Below are 25,160 nucleotides of genomic sequence, written 5' to 3'. Positions count from 1 at the left end.
CAGATTATTTTAAATACAGCCATCAAAGAATATATACCAAGAAGTTTTTTTTTGCCATATTATTATACACATTTAGAGGCAAATTAAGAACTTTGTAATATTAAAGAAATGAATAATTGGTTGGATATATATTATGGAACACAATTCAGGAAGCAAGAGGAACAGATTAAAACCAGGCAGAAAATGGATATATTTAAATGATCTATTATTGAGTTTAAAAATTAATAATACCAATTAACAAATGCCAATTAATAAAATTAATACCAATTAATAAAAATAAAAAATAATACCAATTTATGTGTGTTCTTAATTGTTTCTGCATTAGGCTATGACGTATTAATTGGTATCAGACCAGTACTTCTGAAGAAAAACTTTTTTATAAAACCTGGATAAAATAAATCAAACAACTATTTTATAAGTTGGGAAACGGGCAGTACAGAACTATGATCACTGAGATAAAAGAAACACATGAATTCCACAATCATTTCAGGTAATAGCTTAGAAACACTTTCTGGACTGCAGCAGAGGGAAGGGAGCCCAAAGAGAGCTCAGTAGTTTCTCTGAGTTGAAAAGAAAGAGAGAAAGGAGTGTTCAGAGTTGCTGAGATAGCTGGTATTTACAGGGTAAAATACTAGAGGGTTGCAAAAAATGGCATAGTGGTGTCCTTAAGTCCTTTGGCCAAATACTAAGCTCTGTATATAGTGTACTATGAGATTCATTGAGGTCCTGAAGGGAACAGCTACCCGAAATATCTGAACTGAAAAGAAACTCTAGAGACCATCCAAAACTGTGAAACATTGGAGTTCTTACCTGCTACAGTGGAGAATGTCCCAGACATTTAGTTAAGACCATGTAAAGTTAAATTTTAGGAAGGGGTGACTCTAACCCTAGATTAAAAACTCCTCTAGATCTAAAATAGTAAAACTTAAATATAAGCCTCAAAAAGACCGTGTTAATCAACAACTGAATCAACTGCCTGTCCGAGTAAAAACTAACAAAGTTTAAAGTATCCTAACAAAATCTACGGATTCAGCAAATGAAATTACAGTGTCCAGTGTGTAGTAAAAAGTTGCTAATCCTTCAGAGCAGCAGGAAAATGAGCCTTGTAAGGAAAAAAAAAAATCATCACTGTAACCAAGTCAGGTAACCTTTTTAAGATTCTTGCCTGCAAATTATAACATCTATTATAAATACATCCAGAGATTTAAATGTTGAGGAAACAGATGGAAATCTTAATAGGGAAAAAAAACTTTAAAAAATAATAAAATAGAAAATCTAGAAATGAAAACTATTTCACTTTAATTGAAAAAATTGATGGCTGGACTTGATAAATTAGACATTTTGGAAGAAAAGTGTACTTAAAACAAAGCAAGATAAACTCTCCAAAGTGGAGCAGAGAAAGAAAAACAACTTAAAAAAAAAAATCAAAGTTGGAGTGCTCTTTACTTATACATATATATATTTGTGCATATATATCTGTATATACATTTATGTATATATATATACATTTATTCATGTATTAAGATACAAGACTCTATCAATGGAAAGGCTAGGGAGTCCAGAAAAATATCCATACTTATAAGGTCAATTTATTTTCTATAAAGTACCAAATCAATTTAAGGGGAGAAACGGTAACCTTTTTTGTACATAGTGCTGGACAACTAGATCACTACATGAAATAAGAACCTTGACTCCTACTTCTCATCTTATGAAAAATGAATTTAAGATGAATTATGAGCCTAAATTTAAAAGCCAAAATTATAAAACGTATTGAAGAGGGCTGGCACGGTGGCACATGCTTGTAATATCAGCACTTTGGGCGGCCCAAGTGGGTGTATCACTCCAGGCAAGGAGTTGGGGACCAGCCTGGCCAACATGGCAAAACCCCATCTCTACCAAAAATACAAAAATTAGCTGGTCATGGTGGCACATGCCTGTAATCCCAGCTACTTAGGAGTCTGAGGCATGAGAATCCCTTGAATCAGGGAAGCAGAGTTTGCAGTGAACTGAGATCACACCACCTGCACTCCAGCCTGGGCAACAGAGGCAAAGCCTGACTCCAAAAGAAGTAAAATAAAATTAAATAAATAAAAAATAAAACGTATTGAAGAAAACAGAAAGATACATCCACAAACCTGGCATAGGCAAAAAACCTAAACCAAAAAAGTTACAAATCAATTGTATTTCATATTTAAAAGCATTTGCCCTTAAGAAGACACAATTCAGAAAATAAAAAGAAATGAGAAGTCAAACCACGTAATCAGAGAAGCATTTATATTCTCTTTCTGTCATAAAGAAATGAAAAGGTGTTCACTTAGGAAAATAAAGTCACTATGTAATGTCATTCTACACATATTAGAGTGGTTAAAGTAAAAAATACTGAAATTACCAAGTGTTGACAAGTACGCAGAGCAACTGGATCTCTCATGAATTGCTGGTGAAAGTGGCACAATTACTCTGTAGAAAAAAAAAAAAACATTATAAGCTTTATAAGCTTGTAAAGACTTTGTTACCTTCAGAAGCTTTATAAGCTCCTTATAAAGTTAAATATACTCTTAACATATGTCCTAATGATTCTGATCCAGAGCGTTTTTCCTAGAGAAGTGAACTTTATTCAAACAAAAACTGTACATAGATTTTCATAGCAGTGTTATTTGTAATAGCCAAAACTTAACACAACCCAAATCTCATTGAATGGGTAAAAGAATAAAGAAATGATGGTACCTATATGCAATAGATAGACAACACACCAATAAAAAGCAAAAAAAAAGAATGCTTTTGACATATACAAAAATTTCCATAGATCTCAAGAACATTATGTTGAATTAAAAAGGGCTAATCTCAAAAGATTACATGCTATATGATTTCATTAATTTAACATTCTTAAAATCGCATAATTATAGTAATAGAGAACACGTGACTAGTTGCCATGCTTAGGTTGGGGTTAGGACATGACTATAAAGGAGAACAAGAAAATTTCTTTGGGAAGATGAAACAAATTTTTGTCCCAATTATGATGATACATGAATCTATATATACTAATGCAATATATAATCTATATGTATACATATGATAAAATATCATAGAACTGCAAAAAAGAAAAAAAATAGTGCATGTGAAAACTAGTGAAGTCCTAATAAGGTTGGTAGTTTAGTAACAGTATTGATACAATGTCAATTTTTTTGTTGTTGTTGATCATGATGTGGTTATGTGAAGTGTCATTGAGGTACGCTGGGTGTAGGGTGCATAGGGAAGTCAGTGCTATTTTTTTGTGTCTTCTATGGGAATTTTAAAATTCTATGGGAGTTGAACTTCACATTTAAGGTCTTTGCACTTTACTGCATGTACATTATGTCTTTTAAACATTTAAAGTGACTTCCCTACCCACATATGTTATATAACAAGACATCTGTCTTATTATATAAGAAAAAGAGTTTGTGCAAAGATGATGTATTGCTAATTTAGGAGTATACATAATTTATTTTCTTTACATAAAGTTAAAAAGCTTTTAAAATCATTCATATGTCTAGCTATATTACAAGTAATTATGTGGTACATATATAGTATATATCATAATTTTGCCATAATTTGAAAAATATTCTAACAGTTAAAATAAATGAACTAAATCTAGATCTCATATATGTAATATACAGTGAAAAAAACAAATCACAGAAAAATATATCATTTATGTTAATTTTGAAATAATACTCTAAAATGTTTAATACATATGTAGAAAACAAAATAGCATGTAAGAGAACTTTATAAAACTTGCTTTCTCTCTTTAAAGAAATATCTGGGTAATAAGTTCATAGATAGTTGTTATTATGTGGGCTGTTCTGCATATCTTCACTTCCAAAAAGACAATATTTTTAAAATTAAAATTAATATTTAATAAAATCTTGTTTAAGGAAAAAATGTAGAAGAGGAGGAAATCCCTCTTCTTTAATCTATGAGAATCCATTTTTTTTTTTTTTTTTTTTTTTTTTTTTGAGACGGAGTTTCGCTATTGTTACCCAGGCTGGAGTGCAATGGCGCGATTTCGGCTCACCGCAACCTCCGTCTCCTGGGTTCAGGCAATTCTCCCGCCTCAGCCTCCTGAGTAGCTAGGATTACAGGCACGTGCCACCATGCCCAGCTAATTTTTTGCATCTTTAGTAGAGACGGGGTTTCACCATGTTGACCAGGATGGTCTCGATCTCTTGACCTCGTGATCCACCCGCCTCAGCCTCCCAAAGTGCTGGGATTACAGGCTTGAGCCACCGCGCCCGGCGAGAATCCATTTTTTAATTAAGTTGCCAAAGTTGGAGGTGAATTAGAATCCAATGCTTGGAAAGTCCTGTCCCAAAATGTGCATCTCTCATTTAATTGTGATAATATAGTGGGGAGCAGGGGCTGCAAACCTTGTAGGTAGGGCTGTAAAAGAGATCTGTTCTGAAAACAAAGATGTAAAAGAATTTTGCAAAACCCAGTCTAATAAGTATTTGCCATTAAGTTGTATGTGAGAAAATTCTTATCTGACATTAACTTGAGACTGTTTATTATATTATAGCCATAGAAAATATTGCAGTAGTTTAGAATCCAGCATAACTTTTTATAGAATAAGTGTTGAATGTGTAATCACACATTTTCAGTTATTTTCAGTTGTTTTTGTTTTTTGTTTTTTGTTTTTTAAGTTGGTGCTCCATATCCATGGGTTCTACGTTCACGGATTCAACCAACTATGGATTGAAAATATTCAACAAACAAAAAATAACAATACAACAATAAAAATGATGCAAATAAAAAACAATACAGCATAAAAACTATATAGCATTTACATCTACTTAGGTATTAGAAGTAATCAGAGATTATCCTAAGTATAAGTGAGGATATGCATAGGTTATATGCAAATAATTCTCCATTTTAAATCAGGAACTTGAGCATCCATGGATTTTGTTATATGTAGAAATCCCAGAATGAATCCCCACAAATACTGAGGGATGACTATAAATACATTTTATATGATATTGAAAAACTCTGTGTATTCTTTACAATTTCTCTGCTGTTTTTTTTTATTTAATAGTAAGCAGAGAGTGGTGTTTAGTTGGAAAGTCAATGTTTTCAAAAATAATATCTAAATATTACTGCATATGGGCTGTGCCAGATTCACTGAAAGACATCTAGCTAGCCCATTTATGAAATTTCTAGGTTTGCTTTTAAGCTGCTAAATGGCGTCATTTTGAAGCCATGTCTTTCTGATAATTTTACTTATAAAGTTGATTTCCTATGTAATATTACCAAATTAGTAACTGACACTAGTTATTTTCTACTTTGGAAGAAATCATCTTTGGATGTTAATAACTTAGATGATAATAAAATTTTTGGAAGGTGTTTATTTACAAATGTTTCCTTAACTGTAGGGTTTGTCTTATTTCAGGGAGAGTGGGAATTCTACTTTCTTAATAGGTGTAGTGAAATTATGTTATTACATTAAATAAATCAACCTCATTTTAAAATGTTAAGGCTTATAGTCATAAAGCCTCTTTAGTCTGCAGGAGGATCCCTTATCAGGTTCACCTTTTTTTTTCTTGTTATCTAGTCTCACCAAAATTGTGGTGTTGCTTTGATGTTTCCCCTTAATTTTTGACTGTTTATTTTTAAGATTTACCATTTATTGAGCTATTCTAATGAGCTATTCTAATATTAGACATGTATTCTTATATACTATTGAGATGGATTTCAAAAATAATGTATAACTCATACAAATCACAAGTGTAAATTCAAACCCAATTTTTATTTATTTTAAAGTTTTCTACCAAGGTTTTTGACAATGTAATTATATCACTTAGCCAGTTACATTTAAAAAATGGTTGACATTATAGAATGGGTTATATTCTGAACTCGGCAAGAGTAACACTTGCTTACTTAAAAGTAGTATGTTAGGCATTACATATGTTAATTAGCTCACTTTAGCCATTCCACTGTGTATTTATATTTTAAAACATCATGTTTTACGTGATACATATATACAATTTTTGTTTGTCAATTAAGACCGAATCGGGGAAAATATAAATAGATTTGGAAAAATTTAAGTATATTAAATAAATGGAAGTTCCTATGTTTAAGAGTAGAAAGAAGGTGGGAGGGGATGAAAGGGTGAAGGGCAAATATCTCAATTTTTAAGAGGATAATTTTTGGATTCTAGTTCCTTGAGTCTTTGTAGTTCATCATGTGGTGACAGCTTTTTACCATAGTGGTGGTTTTATGCTTTTATTTTGCTATGTGTAAGTTTTCTTAACATCAAACATTAAGAACAATGCTTTTTCACAGGATTTCAAGCATAGTGTGGTTTTGGTTAAATCCCAGCTACTTTGAGGCTGCTTTGCTTCCCCTCATGGCATTTCCCCCCATTTCAGAACTGAATCCTAATATATCTTTATGTAATGATATTCAACATTATGTACAACAATGTTTTAAAGGTAAGAAGCAATTAATTTTGACTCTTAGATTCAGTCTAAGTAATAAAAGTTCAAAGGCAATTTGAGATAATTTAATTTTTATGTTCATTGAATAACACCCTGAAATATCTATATATTTGTAATTATCCCCAAATTAGACTTAAACATAATATTTAACATTGATAATGGTTGTAATGAGAGGATAAAGATTGTCTGTAGCTTTATAGTATGCAAGTATGGGATGAAAGGCATTTCAGAGAATTTCATTGATAAGACTAATATGTATAAGTGGCAATATGTAAATATTGCAAAAAATAACCGGATATGACATGTCTAACATTCAGTTAAGAATTAAATAATATACTTGGCAAATAAATAATGTTAAACTCTTTAAAGTTTCATCAGCTACCTTTGAGATTGATTTTCATCAAAATTACTGTACTAAAATGTTTTCTTTTGTTGTACAGACTCAAATAGCAATCCTCAATTTTATAATCGACTCTTATTTGCAAAAAATGCTTTGACATAGTGCATTTGTTCTGCCTGGGCAGCAATAAAGGATTGTGGTATCATTTTGAAGAAGGTTGTTTGACAGAGCCTGTTTGTTTATTTGGGGTAATGTGAGCTGCATTCAGAAAATGCCATATTTTGTTTCATGATTGTATACATTCTCTTCCATTGCTCCCAGGCAAGACTTGTAAGCAGAGAAGACACGGATTTAGACCTTTTTTCCATGAGCAATGGAAATGCTTTGTCTGTGAACAGAGAGAAAAAAAATCAGGCACACAGACACTCAGCAGGATCTTCAAGTAAGTTGTGGTTTCCTTCAGAATTAATTTAGAAATCACAAACGAATTGATGGAACCTAATGCCAACAAGCGTTCTTTTACAGATAGGGGGTAGGATGCTAGCAACTTGAACTGACCAAAAATGTGTATTTAAATTTTTTCTTTCTTTACATGTCCTCTTTTGTTATAAACAAAATTAAATTATTTCTAAAATCAACTGCATCCATTTTTATTTTAATTGTATTCTATGAATCAATATCTCCTGCCCCCCATACCCTATGAATCATATTGAATTTGTTGATAATTTAATTCTAGAAGATTTTTTTAGACTGATTGTAAAATGTTAGATTTATATATGAAAGTAACATTTTGGCCTTTTGCCATTGATTTAATAGATACTGTATGTAAAGTTAATATTCAAAGGAAGTATTTGTAAATAGAAGAGGTTTAGATAATATTATATTGTCAAAAACATGCTTTCAAAAACTATTTCCATTGGATATGTGAGAGTTTGATTATGTCTGTTAATAATGACTATATATTCATAAACCTGTCACATACAACTATTACCTTTAATTTTGTGTGAAATATGTCTATTAAATATATTATATATATATATATAAAACATATATAGAGAGAATATAGAAATAATGGTTTCAACAAAATTTATATTGCAATTATTAACTGAAAAAATGTAAACATTTAAAAATTATCTATATCTTGTGGTATTTCAGGAGACTAGAGAGTAATATCTTTCAAAGTGCTTATTTAACCCTTATTTAACCACATTAGTATAAAAGATGTTTTGCTTCACATTACATTTTGTTAACTTCCCCAATGTATAGTGAAACTCAAAAGTTCACACATATTTATACTTAATTATAATTATTGTTATTTTTGAAAAAGTTTTATTACTCATTGATATTACACACACACACACACACACACACGCACACACAATCAATATTTGATTGAAAGTGAAAAATTCAGTGATCTAGATGGTGCACTCCAGATAAATGAAAACTTCAAAATGATTCTCTGACTTTCACTTTCATCCAAGTACTTGACTTAATTAGATTATAATTATTTGTATTTATTCATACATGCAAGTTCATTTTAATAAATTTTAATTTACTTTTGAAATAATAATTTTAATATGTCTAATTTTTAAATATTTTCCAAGTTTCAAAGACCTTAGAGATCTTGAATTTTTCTTTTCTTTTTTTTTTATGATTCAGTCTCCATAGAGACTGCCAAAAATTGCCAACGCCGACTATATTTCAAGTTGTCATGGTGGGGTATTGGGAGAAGTTTTCAATTAGCAATAATCGCACGTTGGATAAACCTCATTGGCTACCATACTGCCACTGCGCAAAGCTGAATTTTTCTTATATGATTATAGAATCTGGTCATTGAAATGTTGCCCTAGTCCATATAGTTAAGAAATAAATATTTTGTTTAAATTATTCACCTAATATAAATATTTTAGTTATTAACATAATACACTAACTTTATCAAATTTCAAAATCTGTATTCCTTTTCAGAATTAATCAACCTGTGTCAATACATATTAATGAATAATGCTAATTTTTTGTACTGCATATTAAACTCATATGATATTACTTTGGAGCATGGTAGGTAAAAAATAAATTAAGAACAAACACAAAAACAAAAAATTATTGCCTTGTCACATTAGAATTTCAAAACTTCTGTTTATATCATATTACCTCAATGTTAAAACATTAATAATAAATCAGCAACTGTTTTCAAATATGCAAGTTTCATCATTCACATCCATGATATTGAATTATAGATTTTAGAGTACAGAGTTCACTTTTAACATATCCTCTAAGAAGCTGAAATAATGCAATTCTCATTGTAATTCCAACTATTTGTCAACAAATATTATTTTTGCAAACACTGCTAATCTCTGAATGTGCTTAGTAAGTGACAATTTAAGGCAAACTACTTTAGAAAATGGAATTTTAATTAAATAACAGAATGATTATGAATAATATAGACTTGTTTAATCACTGTAGTTACTAGTTAACTATAACATCAGTATTATATAATGATAAAGAGTATGATCTCTGACATCAGTTTGGCTGGATTTGAATGAGGACTTAATCTTTAAGATAGGAGTGATAATAGAAGTATCTAACTTAGAGAGTTGTTATTGGGATCAAGTGGATGCCAGTTAGAACACAAACTGGTACAAAATAAGTGCTTAGTAAGCATTCTTTATAATTACCACCTATGTATAGTTGTAAAAGAAGCATCTATTGGGCTATGGTATGGAAGTCTCAAGTATCTAGGCACATGGTCTAATTGTTGCAGCTTACAAGAAACCTACTCTTAGTTGCTTAACTGAAATATTTGGCTTAGTCTATCTATCATTTTATAGAAATCAAAGTCCTTGGGCCTTACGCCTCCACGGCCCTGGGTCAACCAGTTACAGCGTTGGCATCTCGAAAGCTCTTTTTCTTTTAGCTTCCTCTCACTCTCAAATTTTATCAGCTTATACAGCTATTAATAAAATATTTCTTTTAGCTTTGCAAGTCAAATCCAGAATGCACTTTGTTGACTACAGCTGTAAACCTCTTTTTGAGCCTTTGAACTTTTCTAGATATTTCTCTTTTAGTGTTGTAATTTTATAGCATGCATTCTTTGGGATCAGATAAGTTCAGATTTAAAATCCCAGTTCCACCATCACATATGAGTTTTGTGATCTTGGGCAAATTGTTTAACCTCTAACATTAAGTTTACTCTCTATAAAATAGGAATAGTAATGTTTATATCATGGTTTTAATGAGGAAAAAATGAATGAAATATACATGAAGAATGTGATATATTGCCTTGGATATTATAAGGTCCTGAAGAATAGTACCTGATGTCTTCATTGTTTGTTGTTGTAGGTTTTGAGATTCTGTTCATCATTATAAAACAACCCCACAGTAGAACTGTCTTCCTATTCTGTGTGTCAAATGTAAGAAGACCAGGAGGAGTATACTTTTAACATGCTAGCCATCTCAGGAAACACTGTCTTTTCTTAGAGAACTTCCTAAATTTTCTGTCTCTTTTCTGTTAGTCTTTACTATTTCCTTATAAAAGGGCCAAAACAGTCTTCTGCTATCTAGATTTCTAATCTATCATATGGTTTACAAAGTAATGTAAGAGATTACATTCTCATTCAAAAATTGCCATTTATAAAATGAACATAGAAAGATATTTACTATTTATATAATATTTAGGCAAAATATTTGATTTTACTAAATGATTTGTTTGACTCTATTTCCTCATTTAATGCTTAAAGTATGTATTGCAATATATAATAATTTTAGTGGTAGAGCAACTTACAGCTTTATACATTATCTTTATCTTTTCTCATGCATAATAATTAGTTTTCTTTGGCAACTAACATACATGAAACAGGATTTTGACTAATTTGCTTTTCACACAAAAAAAATGGAAGGAAGAGCAGCAACTGGAATTCATCTTTTTTTTTGTTCCAAATCCAGGGATATATCATCATTTATTCTTCTATGGACTAAAACATATAACTTAGTTAGTAAAATAGTAAACAAAAATTAATATAGTTTTTAATTATTAAATTATCCAAAAGTCGTTTATTGAATGCTTACTGCTCCCTGCATACCCATAGTAGTTTCCAGGTGCCTCCTTCTGATTGACTCTGTACTTTCCAGGATATATTCCATTTTCATAGTTAGTTGGGGTTTGAAAACCACAAATACCTCTGTAACAGTGAGTAACCAGACCCTAGTCAAGTTCTTCTTTGGTTATATCTAAACACATGAAAAATTAGCCCTTTTCATAATGGTATTGAATTTTCTGAATATGGCAGAAAGCATTGTTCAAAAGAGAAGAATTACAGTGGTCAAATTAACTTAGAAAGATATCTTAAAGGCACTATACATGATTTGTACCTAGAATGACAATTGGGATTTAAGGAAGGAAAGAGGTAGAAGGAAACAACTTAAAGAAAGGTAAAGAGTAAAATATGAATATATCTTTGTGGAACATAGAAGGGTCTGTCTGGACCAGAGGTTCCATATACTGAAGTAATGTAAAATAAGGTTGGATTAAAGAGGAAAGCTAGTTTTAAGTAAGTTTGAAAGTAAAGTAGAAGACTTGAACTTTCCTACTAATAATAACAAATGAAGATTTTGAAAAATAAGTGTTTTAGAAACTAATATTTGTTTTAAAAGGTATTCTGAATCTTTTCTAACATTACATACTTCCTCTAATATATTGAAAGAGTAATTTTACAGCTCGTATGAAAAAATATTGATTTTGGTGATAAAACCTTCAAAATGAAATAGATTGCTAGGAGTCCATGCCTAATACTGTTTACAGGTTGAGGGACTAAGGATAGCAGCTAAAGGAAAAGTAGATTCCAGGGATAGATATTGGGATTTATTTCAAGTAGAATAAGCAGATTTCAATAGTAAAATTTTAAACTTGCAAATCAAGAAGGTAGCATGTTGTATATTTATGTTTATCTGTGTACATATATTATATGTGCACATGTATATGAATATCTAATTTGTGCATAGCTGGAAATATATGTGTGTGTTTGTGTGTGTGTGTGTGTGTGTGTGTGTGTGTGTGTAACATGCATAATACCACACTGTGTGAACTCAAGAATTATCAATTGCATATATTTGTGTATTATTATATAAGCCACACATCATAATGGTAAGCTGTTACCTGCCTACAATGTGCGAATCACTTCTACAAGCCATAAAGAAAATATAAAGATGAATTATATGTGCCTAACACATATCAGGCACTTATATTAAGTGAATAAGTGAATATATGAGCCTTTGTTGCTACTCTCCTATATCATGTATTCATATAACTTTATTTTTTAATGGATATTGTTTTCTACAAAAACAAAGAGAAACATTTTCTTTAACATTCATGGACTTCTTTCCGAACTGTATGTATGAGATTTAGACTGATAAATTGTTACAGATATTAGAGTAACGTTGTCAAATATTATAAAGTAAAATGCTCTATGATGGAATTTAATCAACATGAAGATGAAATTTTGAAAAGTTTGGCTTATATCAGAGAGGAAAATCTGTCTTAAAAGCCCTAAACAGACTTTCTTTTAAATTCCACTGTCAATAACAATGTTGTACTAATATTTTGTGTTTATTGATTCTTCTCTGCTAGAATGTATGCTCCAGGAAGGCAGGGAATTTAATTAAGCATTCTAGGTACCTGGAACAATTCCCTGCCACATGGTATTTTACACACACACACACACACACACACACACACACACACACACACACACATATATGATGGATGGATGGAAGGATGGTTGGATGGATGGGTGAATGTGGTCATCCTTTAGGTGCATCAAATGTAGGAGAGTATCTGACATTTTCTTGCTTCATAGTAAGAGGAAGGCTTTACTGACAAAGAAGCAGGGTAGAAGACTGCCTGTTTAGTAGACATTCAACATCTATCATATCTTCTCAGAGCTTTACAAAATCCTGGCATTTGTAAGCATTAAAAAATATAATCCATCAATATGTTAAATGTATCATTTCAGATGAAGTTTTCACATAACAATCAGAAGATGCAAGTTTCCACAGATCTAGCCTATATGAAGCTAATCCTATAATTTCTTCATTCAAAAATATTTATGAGCCAGGTTCAATGGCTCATACCTATAATCCCAGCAATTTGGGAGGTCGAAGTGGGAGAATTGCTTGAGCCTAGGACTTTGAGACCAACCTGGACAACATAATGGGACCCTTACTCCACAAAAAATCCAAAAATTCGCCAGATGTGGTTCCGTGTGCCTGTAGTCCCAACTACTAAGGAGGCTGAGGTGGGAGATCGGTTGAGCTCAGGAGATTGAGTCCTCAGTGAGCTATGATCACACCACTGCACTTCAGCCTGGACAACAGAACAAAGCTCTGCTGCTAAGAGGCAATAAATACAATAAATAGATAATGAACATATATATGCCTTAAATTACTATTTTCTGAATATAATAATTTTCACGTGTGTGTATTTGAATTATAAGTGTATTTGTGAAGAACATCTTTATGAAAAGTAATTTGGATTTAATTTTCTTCTCTTTAAAGGAGATTCACAGCTTGGACTAAATGAAGTTCAAGTATTATTTATTCACAGCATTTTAGTCTAGAAAGTGTGTTTGAGGGAAACAAGAAAAACATAAGGCCTAAACTTGTCAAGAAAGCATATTCAATCCTTCTTTTTCTCTTCTAAGTTTTAGAAGTTTATAAACTGGAAATAGCCTATAAAACTATATCATTAACTAGGAAAGCCTATTAACTAGGGAATGACTAATAAAGTATAATATAGCTCTCATTAAACTGGAATTATGAGGTAAAGGGCAGTAAAGGATGATTAATATGCTGATTGAATTTTTAAACATGGTGAGTGTGGTATTGATAAGAATATGTGTTTAGAGATTGGGCAGTCTTATTTATAGTCCTTGTTGGCTCTTTCTCAGCTTGTTTGTGAACTTAGTTAAATCATTTGGAATTCATGTAAACTTAGCAGGTAAAGGCAGCCTGGCATAGTGGAAAGAAATTTGGAGTAGATCAGTTCTAAATTTTAATTTTGTTACTTACATATATGATATTTGTAAACTTGAATAGGATAGTTGAGGTCTTATTTGTCCATTAAGAGAATGTTATGATAAAATTAGATAAATATATATGTGTATTTTGGACTCAAGAGAAGAGCGACAGAAAACAAAAATAGATATAGAGGAGATCAAGAGTTCTTCTAGCTTTCAAATTCTATAATTCTGCAACTAGAACAGTACGACTTTGCACACAACAATTTCTCAAATTAAAAGCAACAGAAACTATCGTTTCTGATATTTTTCAGTATGAAAATCATGCTTGAAAATCAAACTTTTCTCTGTGCCATAATACTTCTAGATGATTCTAATATTAAACATTGTTTAAATTGTCTCCTAATTATTTTAGCTAAGCACAATCAGCTGAAAGGGGAAAAATAATTTTCTTTAAGTGTTTTTAAAGTAAAGATCAGAAGACTCCATTATCTGTGAGAAATTACAGTTATTTTATAAAATCAAACTGAATTTCAGAATGTTAAAACTCATATTAAAACCTGTAACTTCTACTGAAATAATCTAAGAATTTTCTACCATAAATATTTAGAAATTAATTTTCAATGTCCCAATCCATTTTCAAAGAAAAAGAAAAAAAGTAGTTTTCTATTGAGAAACCAGTCCCCATCTCATAGGATGGCATTTGAAAATGATCTTGTTGTTCAACACCCGCCTATGAGTGAGAACATGTGGTGTTTGATTTTCTGCTCTTGTGTCAGTTTGCTTAGAATGATGGTTTCCAGGTTGACACAGGGAGGGGAGCACTACACACTGGGGTCTGTTGGGGGGAAATGGGGGAGGGACAAGTTGGGGGTGGGGAGGTGGGGAGAGATAGCATGGGGAGAAATGCCAGATATAGGTGAAGGGGAGGAAGGCAGCAAATCACACTGCCATGTGTGTGCCTATGCAACAATCTTGCATGTTCTTCACATGTACCCCAAAACCTTACATGCAATAAAAAAATAAAAATAAAAGAAATAAGAGAATGATGGCACATCTTTAAAATGCTAAAAGAAAAAAAAAAGTAGAATTCTATACTTAGAATAAATATCTTTCAAAACTGAAAAAAAAAAGAAAAAGAAAATGATATTTTACTTAATCCATAGCTAGATGTTTACTTTTTAGGAAAATGCTGTTTGTAATTGAAAATTAAAGATGCTGAAGAAGAAACTAGTTATAGACCCACAGATACAATGTAATTTAATAATTATATTATTTTGAAGGTGGTTATTAAAGTCTATGAAGTTTTTATACAAGTATGAAGTGTCGTTATGGGAAAAACAAAAGAGTAAGATACTTGCCTGCCATCTTCTTTAAGATAAATTTAAGTTTTACAATTTATGGAATTCTGTGAAAGGTGACCTTGGTTGTATATCTGATTAATTCTAATGAAGAATATTAAAGAGTCAGATCTGAAATATCTCCGGAAAAAAAAAAACAGTATATGTTTTGAAGAAAACTCTAGTATATTAATGGACCAAAATTGGAAGGAGACAGAAAGGTTGTGGTTTTGAAGAGAAAGTTAATAATACTTTAAATTTGCTCTTAAAAAAAAAGTATCTTTGAAGTTATATATGGCTGTTTCATTCAACAAACACTGAGCACTATACTGTAGATATAATTTCAAATTTAATTAAATAAGTTCTAAACGTTAACACCACAGGGCAGTCTCTGTACATTATGATTAAACTTAATGTAAGTACATGAGGCATTTTTTTCAAAGTAGAGGTTATTTTCGAAAATAAAAATTTCATTTTAATGCCATTTCAAAAAGAAAACAAAATGTCTTACATGAAATAAACTTGTTTTTTCTCTCTGAAAGCATTAATAATGAACATCATCCAATTAAAAATGTGTAATGCATTGCAGCATTAACTTTTAAAGTTGGAGAACCTACCTCTGTGGTTATGAGTTGTCTCCATTCCTACAGCAAGGAGTGGTTGAGTGAGAAGGGTGTATTCTCCAAAGAAACCCCACTAAACAAAAGCACATGGTTTACTATGGTTTACACTCCTTAGGAATTTATCTTTAGAAAATTACAGTTTGAGTAACTGCTCTTACTATTCTCTAAGACTATTCCAAAATAGACTACTTACATAGGAGCCATGCAATGTTCTCAAAACTGGAAGTCCCTTATATATTTCAGGGAAGTGTAGCTCTGGTATTGGACCTGTTATTCAGTGTAGCACCTGTTATTCAGAACCAAGTAAGGAACCTTTCACCACAGAAAATGTGGAGATATTCATGCTTTATTGTCTCTTGCCACAACATTCTCGTTATAGTGTCTTCGCATTAAAGAAAGAGAAAATCACAATAATGTGACATTTTCATATTACCAAGTTACTTACTTGGATTATAAATTTACAGTTGTTTTTTTTTTTTATAAAATAGTAGGCTAAAGACATAGACAGGTAGTTCAATAGATTAGAAACACAAACACAAATACACACACACACAAACACACACACACACAGAGTGGGGGGAACTTTACTTCCTAATTCTTGCTACATTACCATTTATAACTATAAGTATAAATTATTTTGTTTTAATTTATGAATATACTCATCACTGATGCTTTATCAGTGAATTTATCTGCCCATTTTGTTGTCTTATTCTCCAAGCTTTCTGCCATCTGTTTCTAATATATATCTGCTGATACAGTTTGGATGTGTGTCCCTGCTCACATCTCTTTGAAATCTAATCCCCAGTGTGGGAGTTGGGGACTGAAAGGGAGGTGATTGGATCACGGGGGAGGATTTCTCACAGTTTAGCAGCATACCCTGTGGTACCGTCCTTGCAATAGTGAGTGAGTTCTTGTGAGATCTGGTCATTTAAAACTGTGTGACACCTTCCCCCTCACTCTCTTGCTCCTACTCTGGCCATGTGACACGTCTGCTCCCATTCACTTTTGCCATCATTGTGAGCTTCTGGGCAGGCCTCAAGAAGCTCAGCAGATGCCATCATACTTCCTGTAAAGTCTGCAGAACCGTGAGCCAATCCAATTAATCCTCTTTTCTTTATAAATTATCCAGTCTCGTATTTCTTTACAGCAATGTGAGAACAGATCATACATCTGTTTTGAAAAAGGTTTTTCCATATCTCCATGATGTTTAACTACCGTTTTGAACATTTTGGGAGCTCTGTTACTTCCTACTTAGTCCTGTAGATTTCATAACTGAAATTTACAAATAAATTATTTATCCACTGGATGTTAGAAACATCTCACCTTTAGCTTAATTTTCTACTGTATAGAGTGTTAAAAAAGTGAGTAAATGTTTGTCATATTCCTGCTTTCATATTTTTAATATAGACTGCAACTATGTATAAAAAAGAGAAAATTGAGTTTTTTTCTCTTTTTTTTTATTTTGTGTCTTTTTCGTTTTTTTAATCTTTTAATTTTTTTGCTTTCTTAAAAAGGAGGAAATTGAGTTTTGATTCATCTGTCCAATAATTAGCATATTAATTTTACTTGTACATGGCCTTTACAAAATCCAAATAGTTATATAATTTTGATGAATTTTCCTCAGACACAATCTTAAAGAAAATGTCATTTAGCAGTCTTTAGTATTCTGTGTCTGTTTTTGCAAGGTTCAAAGAAGTCACTACTCATTAATGTTTTATTAAAATATGTTAATGTTATACAGTAAAAATTCAAATATGAATATTCTTTGAACAAATTCAGAACTTCTGGTAATGTCAAGGTTACAAAGAACTTGAGGATTGAACAGAAGATAAGTAAAGGACATGAAAGTCTGAAAAAACTTGATAAAATTTTAAATTAGAAAAATCATGTTAGAGTTATAAATAATTTTATCTAGAGAAAAATATTTCTCTTCTAACTTATGAAAATTAAAAATAGTATTATTTTTCACTGATACTTTTATTCATTTTTAGTTTCATAGGCCTTACTTCCAGGTAATATGCAGGTAATATTACCTGGAAATATGCATGTCATTGCATCCTAAAGCATACAAAATTTACCTTCCTAATGATTTTCTTTATGGTACTAGTATAGACACACTTTATTACAGAATATTAAACAAGATATTGACTTCTAAAGATAAACTTTAGTCAGGTAAAACCAAGTTTTGATTATGTTACCATCACTTGGCTTTTATCTGAATTGCCTACATTTTCACATTTTAGAAATGAGGGTGGTAGTATGCATCCTTCAGAATTCTAATAAAGATGGAAAGAGACAGCAAATTTAAAGTACAAGCCAGAATCTGGAATATTATTGGACCCTTAAGTCCCTACAATTTCATCAATGTGACTTTTTTAGTAAAGTTATATGAGTGAATTGACATTGGCAAACAAGTCCAGTAGATTTGATGATAAAAATATAATTATTAAATGCACAATAAAGATATTTTAAGATATGTGAATTATAGTAATACTTTAAATTAATTGGCCCATTTGTAAGTGATGTTATTCTACCTATAAGCTCTTCTAATAAAATAATTACTTGATATCCACTATCCATGTCAGTTGTTGCAAAGTTTCATTGGAGATGTCAAAACTGACTTTTATATTTCCTATTGAAATATTAAAGCTTTAATCCCACTCTAGATGTTTTATTTTTCCTCATATAAAAACAAGGAAAAAGTAATATCTTATAAATAACTGTGGCCAAGTTAAAATTTTTTGTTCTACACATAATGAAACCTGGGTCTTTTAAAATCTTTTTCTTTTCAAATCTCAACTGTTCAACTTGAAGTAACATATCAGTAATCAAGTTATAACCACATCTCATGGAATTATTATCATCACTTTATGGTCAACAAGAGTTATTTTCTAACAATATTAAAATTTACATTTTAGTAGTCTTTTAAAATATTGTTTAAACCACTGAGTCTGATTCTTGGACTGAAACTTTGGGCCAGGAATTTTGAGACACAAATTTGTTAGGTGTTTTTTTTTTTTTGGACCTGGACAATTAAACAAAAACATTAACATTTCAGCTCTTAACTAGAACTAGAAGATGAAAATTAATTGCTATTACACCAAGAGCACATTTACATGGTTAGTGGACACATCTAATATGGATTAATTTTAAAATCTACTTTTTAGCAGAGTAAACACATAATAAATAATTGTTGATTTAATATCTTTTAACAACTTGTTACAATCCTAAGTAAAAACAATCTAAGACAGTTTAATGAAATCGTCAACAATGATTCCAGACACAGTTAAATATAACAGTTATTAGTAACTACAGAATAATATTTACAGAGCTAAGACAGTAGTTAGTTTCAACAGCAATTGATGTTATCCAGAAAAAAACAAATTTCATCTGTATTATGCAAGAGAACTAGTTGTACATATGTTAGCTACATTTATTCTTTGTTTAAAAAATTAACATTTTGATGACAGGATCCATGCATGCTCTATTGATAATACATTAAAGCATGATGTTTCTAACTGTAGTATTTTAGTTCTTACCCATTTATGTGATCATTTTCCTTCTTTAATTGTTTTACTCTGACTTGTATTTTTGTTATTATTTTTTCTTTCAAACCAATTTTTTACACTAGCTAATGTGCAAAAATAAATGGGCATGGTTAAATATGAAATGCATTTGTCAGATGAATGAAACTGGAGTGAAATAATATAATAAATCCTCAGGCTAGTTATGTTTATTGTTGCCAAATGTCTCTCTGCTAAGAACTAATAAGCGTGAAAAGGGATAATGAAAGTTTCCATGAAAAATTTTTGGGAGATCTATCCACAAGTCTTCACTATCTGGGAATGTAGAAATAAGTATTTGTTTTATACAAGTTCCATATGAAGATATTATAAAGATGAAATTAAGAAAATAGAGTCAAATAGAAAGCAATTACATTATGACACTTTCTAATATTGTTTGGCTCACAGAAGAAAATTAACACAAAAGTTCCATTGAAAGGAATATGAGTTGAATATGCACTAACTAGAAGGAAGATTTTTAATTAAAATTTTCAAAGACTCTAAGTGATCTTGAAAATCTAATTTGAGTTTCAAATGTTTATATTCTAAATGAAACTGCTCAATAATAAGCATTATGGAATTTACTAAAAATACATATTTTGTTAAAAATTTACTTTAGCAAAGTTAATATGAGAAAATATGGGGACAGAGTCTGAAATGTAGTGTTACATAAAGACTGACTTGTTTCAAAGGAAGATGCATATTTGTCAAGGGTAAAAAGGATGCTCTCAACTATAAGCATCACGTATGCCATTGTTCTTTAATTACAAATATTTGTTGATGCTTTGTTGTAAATATAGTGAAACTGAATAGAACCCTGAAGAGGACATTAAAAAAAAATGATTGTGGAGTCTGAGTATAGACCTTTCTCGAACTGATCAAATAAACAGGACTTACATGACCTGATTTTCAGAATTCCTCTTAGAAATGTGTGTGGTAAAAAATGTGGGACCTAGATAGCTTATGTATTGTTAAATTTCATTCTTAACCATTTATTGGGTTACACTTTTGATTATCCAGTCAATTTAAAAGTTTAAACACCCAATAGGTATCAACTATTTCAGTGGGAAACCAGAAAACCACAATAACCAGCATTCCATGGAGTAGTTATCAATGGAAAGAAGGGTTTTAGTTAAGTTGGAGGCCACATGAAGGAAAGTCAATCTAGTTCTGAAACAAATCACAAAACCTGTTTAGAGTTTATAACTAGAAACCACTCACTTAAGGAATTTGAAAAGCCCTCCAAGAAAGAAGTATGAAGGCAGTGTAAGAATGACAGAATTTAAAGAAGACATTATTTCTAGCACCACATTTTTAGCGCCACATTCAAGCCATTATTGTGCAAACACCACCATGCAACATCTTTAAGAAAAATTTAATACATGGGTATGTTAAAAATAAAACCTGGTGAAACAGTGCATATTCAATGCCTCAAAGATTTAAATGTAAAACATGCATGATAGATAGTATAAAAGGTAAACAGGCAAAATGCATGAAGTGACTATACTTTATCAAAATGAGATTCCCTACCCAATATATGTATTAGCTTTTACAGTCATTGTGAATTATTTTTTCAAAATAAATATAGACAAAAACTGTATTACTCACATATTGATTTTTTAAGCATCTTGATTATTAACACCAGTAGTAATATTAGTAACAAATACTGTAAATATTTTTGTGACTATCAAATGTACCAAACATAACTGATTTTCTTATTTATATGCCTCATAAATTTATATGAGTAAGAAAAATAAATGTGTCATTGTTCAATTGGGACTTTGAGAACAGAAATTTTGTGAATTTTTGTAATGTACAAAAATAATTTTACTCACTGAGGAAGCCTAAAAGCAATCTCAAAAACAAGCCAAGTCACAATATTATATTGAGAAAATCCAAATATAGTATAAACAACCTGTTTGATATTTACTTTTTTTTTATTTTCAATGTTAGACTTTATCTACCTAAAGTGCATTTTAAATGATTCTTATAATTTAGAGTTGGACACAGCAATGACGTTACAAAAAAACTGTTATTTGAATATTGTAATACCTATCTCAAACCCAAACTTGCCCAATGTAACTCATTCACAGCACTTACGTTGATGTAAACGCTTTGCTGCTAAAAATTGGTTCTGGTCACTTTTATTAAAATGTTTAATTTTTTTTCTCCATGCTTTACTTATGCTGTATCTGCTGTTAAGTAATAAAATATCGAAAGGGTTTTGAAATAATTTCTATATCCAGACAGATAATGTTGGGTATATCAATGAAAATCCAATGACGTATTACTATACATCATGAAATTCCTATTTTGACCTGTTTAACAGTTTTTTATACATACCAGTAGAGTCACTCAAAGCATTTTACATATTAAGTTACTTATCAAAACACAGTGTATATATTGGCCTTGACATTTTTTAAAGAACTAAGGATTTAAATTTTTTAAAGGACCAGAACAAATCTTAAGCAGAACACAGATTATGTAGCAAAGAAGTGACTTCTTGAAAAATAGAGCATACTCATCAAGACGTAGATTCAACACATATAAGCGATTGATTAGTTGACTTACATGCTCACCTTCAAATATGCACCAAAAGAAACATAAAATCTTAACAATAATGTTGCAGAAAAGGGAAACAAATTGTCAAAGATTTGTTAGTCATATATATTTTTGTTCCAGGAGTCCATCAGTAGGTTTAGCTCTAATATCAATACTTTGAGGCAAGAGTCTCTTGCTATTTTATTTTCATATGGGTAATTTTAGAATGATTATACATTGACCATATTAAATTGCTTCTTTTTTATTTTTCATTTCTGGAGTAATCACAGGACAAAGTAATGACTTTGCAGTGAAGGCCAATATGTGATTCCCTGTTATTTTACTCCTTAATTTATTCTTTATATATTTTGGGAATTTGCGTGATAACAAAAAACTCTCACTAAATGCATTGAGAGAAAAAACTGTATAAATTACTTCTCAAATTGTTTATTTACACATAACAGAATGATACAAATCAAGCTTTTAATCACACCTAAAATATTGTTTTGACGAAACATTTTATATTCACTTAAGCACTTGTTAAAAACTCATTTTCTATAGCATTTTCATTTCACTTCAAAATTGCTATAAAGCTGTCTTGTAATATTACACAATGTGTTTTCTTAAATTGTAATTATTATTTGCTAAAGGAATTATACCAAACAATGAAAATCTTACAAACTGTTTTTTAAAATATAGGTTTACATTGTGGATAAGTACAAAAAGATTTAAAGAGTCATCAACAGCTTCAAATACAACATAATAATATTAGGGGGGAAAATTGTACCATATGGTAAATTTCTAGTCAACAGGAAAGTCCTTTAGAATGTAGAAACACTGTTAAGAATAAAAGTTTGATCTAAAGAAAAGCTATATACTTTAATGCAATTCTGTCTATTTCATTTTGAAATATGTATTTTAGAAGCATGTGAAATTATATGTATTTCAATACTTTCCACAAAAAGTACTACCCTCCTTATATATTACATCCCATTTTTGGATAAAGAATAAAAAAAGCTTATATTAAAAATAAAATCCTTCCCATGCCTTTAGTCCCAGCTTCTGAGAAGGCTGAGGTGAAATAAGAGCATCACTTGTGCCCAGGAGATGGAGGCTTCAGTGAACTGAGATCTAATTCATGCCACTGCACTCCAACCTGGGTGACAGCAAAACACTGTATCATACTTATTTCTACTTATTACCTTGAGTAATGCTTGGAAGGCACTTGATTTAGCTTTCTGTAGTGGAAAAAAGGAGTTTATGTTAGTCATTTGTGAAATCTGCTTACTGTTTTATTAATCTCTCTTTTTTATCTTAAATAAATATATCAGAATTGTAAAGTTATTTCAGTATTCGCTACTCAGACACTCTTCTTCCTCTACCCCCACCTTTGGCCCCAGCATTCTCCCTATATAAAGTGTTCTCATAAATACATATTTAGTATCCAGGAAATAGTTTATTTACAAAGTATTTTTACTGCTGCAGGTTTACTATTACTGTTATTGTTATTTAAAATGGACCAAAATGCATTCAATTCTGTTATGTGGGGAAAAAAATTAAGGTATCTCTTTCCAATATATAAATAGTAAGATGAAGGAGGATTAGTTTTTAAGAAGCTTTCTTAATGCATGTTAGGCCACTAGTTTGTCATCTTTAAGAAACTCTTGCTTCTATGCTTAGTAATATTTCTGTTGCTTGAAAGAGTTCTTGCAGTTTCTTGAAGGACTACTGACTGATTTACAGGGAGTAGCTCAGCACAGGATAATTCTGGCTAAAACGCAGAAGTCAACTTCAGTAGGCATCTCTCTTAGTTGTTAGTCTTTCCACTGAGATTTGCCTTCACAAGTGCCAGCCGTGAAGGCCTCTAAATTCCTGAGCTATGCTCTGTCTCTAACTTGGTTACAGACTTGTGCCTGTAGACATGAGCTTGGCCTCTATCATGTCCTGCATGCCCTGTACTAAATCAATAGCCTTTAACTTTACTCTGCCTTTTAGTACTATGCTCTTGATGGACTAAAAGTAAACTATGTTCCCTTTATGGAGGTTTGTTAACTCCTTTGAATTTGTTTTCCTAATCATAATTTTAAGATTCAAAACTAAAATTCAGTATTCTGTATTTAAAGACCTTCTAATATAAAACAAACATTTACAATCAATATTCACCATCATATTGCATCAAATTTGAAATTACAGACCAATTTCCTCAAATGGCCTAATGTTTGCTGACTCTTCTATTTGGATGTGTATTTTTTAAATATTTAAAACTTTAGTTGGAAAAGTAATAATCTCAAAAAACATTCTATTTTTTTTTTCTCTCTAACCTTATTTAAGTACAAAAGCTTCACAGTAGAGAATCGTGTGGTTTCAACCTTTGCCTCAAGCCAGTACTGAGGAAGCCCTGGAATGCTCACTCTGCTGCTTTCTGAACCCTTTATCCACAGAAAGCCCTGTGCTGTTGCTTAATCCTAAGGGGATTTAAAGCAGAGGATGATGATGATGATGATTATTATTATTATTTTATTTTATTTTTTTGAGACGGAGTTTTCGCTGTTGTTACCCAGGCTGCAGTGCAATGGTGCAACCTCCGCCTCCTGGGTTCAGGCAATTCTCCTGCCTCAGCCTCCTGAGTAGCTGGGATTACAGGCACGTGCCACCATGCCCAGCTAATTTTTTGTATTTTTAGTAGAGACGGGGTTTCACCATGTTGACCAGGATGGTCTCGATTTCTCGACCTCGTGATCCACCTGCCTCGGCCTCCCGAAGTGCTGGGATTACAGGCTTGAGCCACCGCGCCCGGCAGATTATTAATTCTTTAATAGTATTTTTGATATGGCATCCTAGGGTCTAATCAATTAAACATTCTTAATCCACTACCCATTCTTATGACTATTATTTGTTTTTCACCTTTCACAGTTGTAAGTCAATAGAAACTAATCTTCTTCTACTAGTTCATGAAGCTCATTTGATTAGGGAAGGAGAGAGAAGAGTCATTGGAAGGGAATGTAACGAAGTCAGTTTTAAGAGATGCTGAAAATAGAGAAGAAAAGGGAAACTGATGGCAAGGGATTCTAGGTTATATGGAAGGATTGGAATCTGGAACACAGTTTAAGGCACTGGGTTTAAGAGGAAGAGAACCTCTTCTATTGTGACAAGAAAGGTACCCTTACACATAACAGATGTCACCACATAGAGGACTGCTCACTCATGGTCAGAAAGGGGCCTGAAGTAAAATGGTTGCAGTGGTGAAAGAAAGAAGGAAGCAGATTAGTAGGTTACCCAAGG

The 25,160-nt window shown here is 31.4% G+C and overlaps 1 protein-coding gene and 1 non-coding gene across 9 annotated transcripts in view; one reads left to right on the top strand and one right to left on the bottom strand.

Annotated features, from left to right (window-relative positions):
- LRRIQ1 (leucine rich repeats and IQ motif containing 1) overlaps nucleotides 1–25,160 on the top strand; it is a 211,797-nt gene that overhangs the window by 185,213 nt on the left and 1,424 nt on the right. For 4 of the 8 annotated variants that reach the window (XM_074402468.1, XM_074402469.1, XM_074402466.1 and 1 more), the window contains one exon: nucleotides 7,126–7,246. In XM_074402468.1, coding sequence (XP_074258569.1) covers nucleotides 7,126–7,246 — 121 coding nt within the window. Of the gene's footprint in view, nucleotides 1–6,309; nucleotides 14,651–25,160 lie in introns of those variants that run through there. The other 4 variants (XM_074402470.1, XM_074402467.1, XM_039472424.2 and 1 more) reach the window with 4 other exon arrangements.
- LOC120365252 (U4 spliceosomal RNA) lies at nucleotides 8,464–8,604 on the bottom strand. The gene has a single exon (XR_005580255.1). It is a non-coding gene; the product is annotated as a U4 spliceosomal RNA (small nuclear RNA).

This window comes from Saimiri boliviensis, chromosome 7 (genome assembly GCF_048565385.1).
Source record: "Saimiri boliviensis isolate mSaiBol1 chromosome 7, mSaiBol1.pri, whole genome shotgun sequence".
NCBI lineage: Eukaryota > Metazoa > Chordata > Mammalia > Primates > Cebidae > Saimiri > Saimiri boliviensis.
This window is presented reverse-complemented; position numbering and strand designations above follow the sequence as displayed.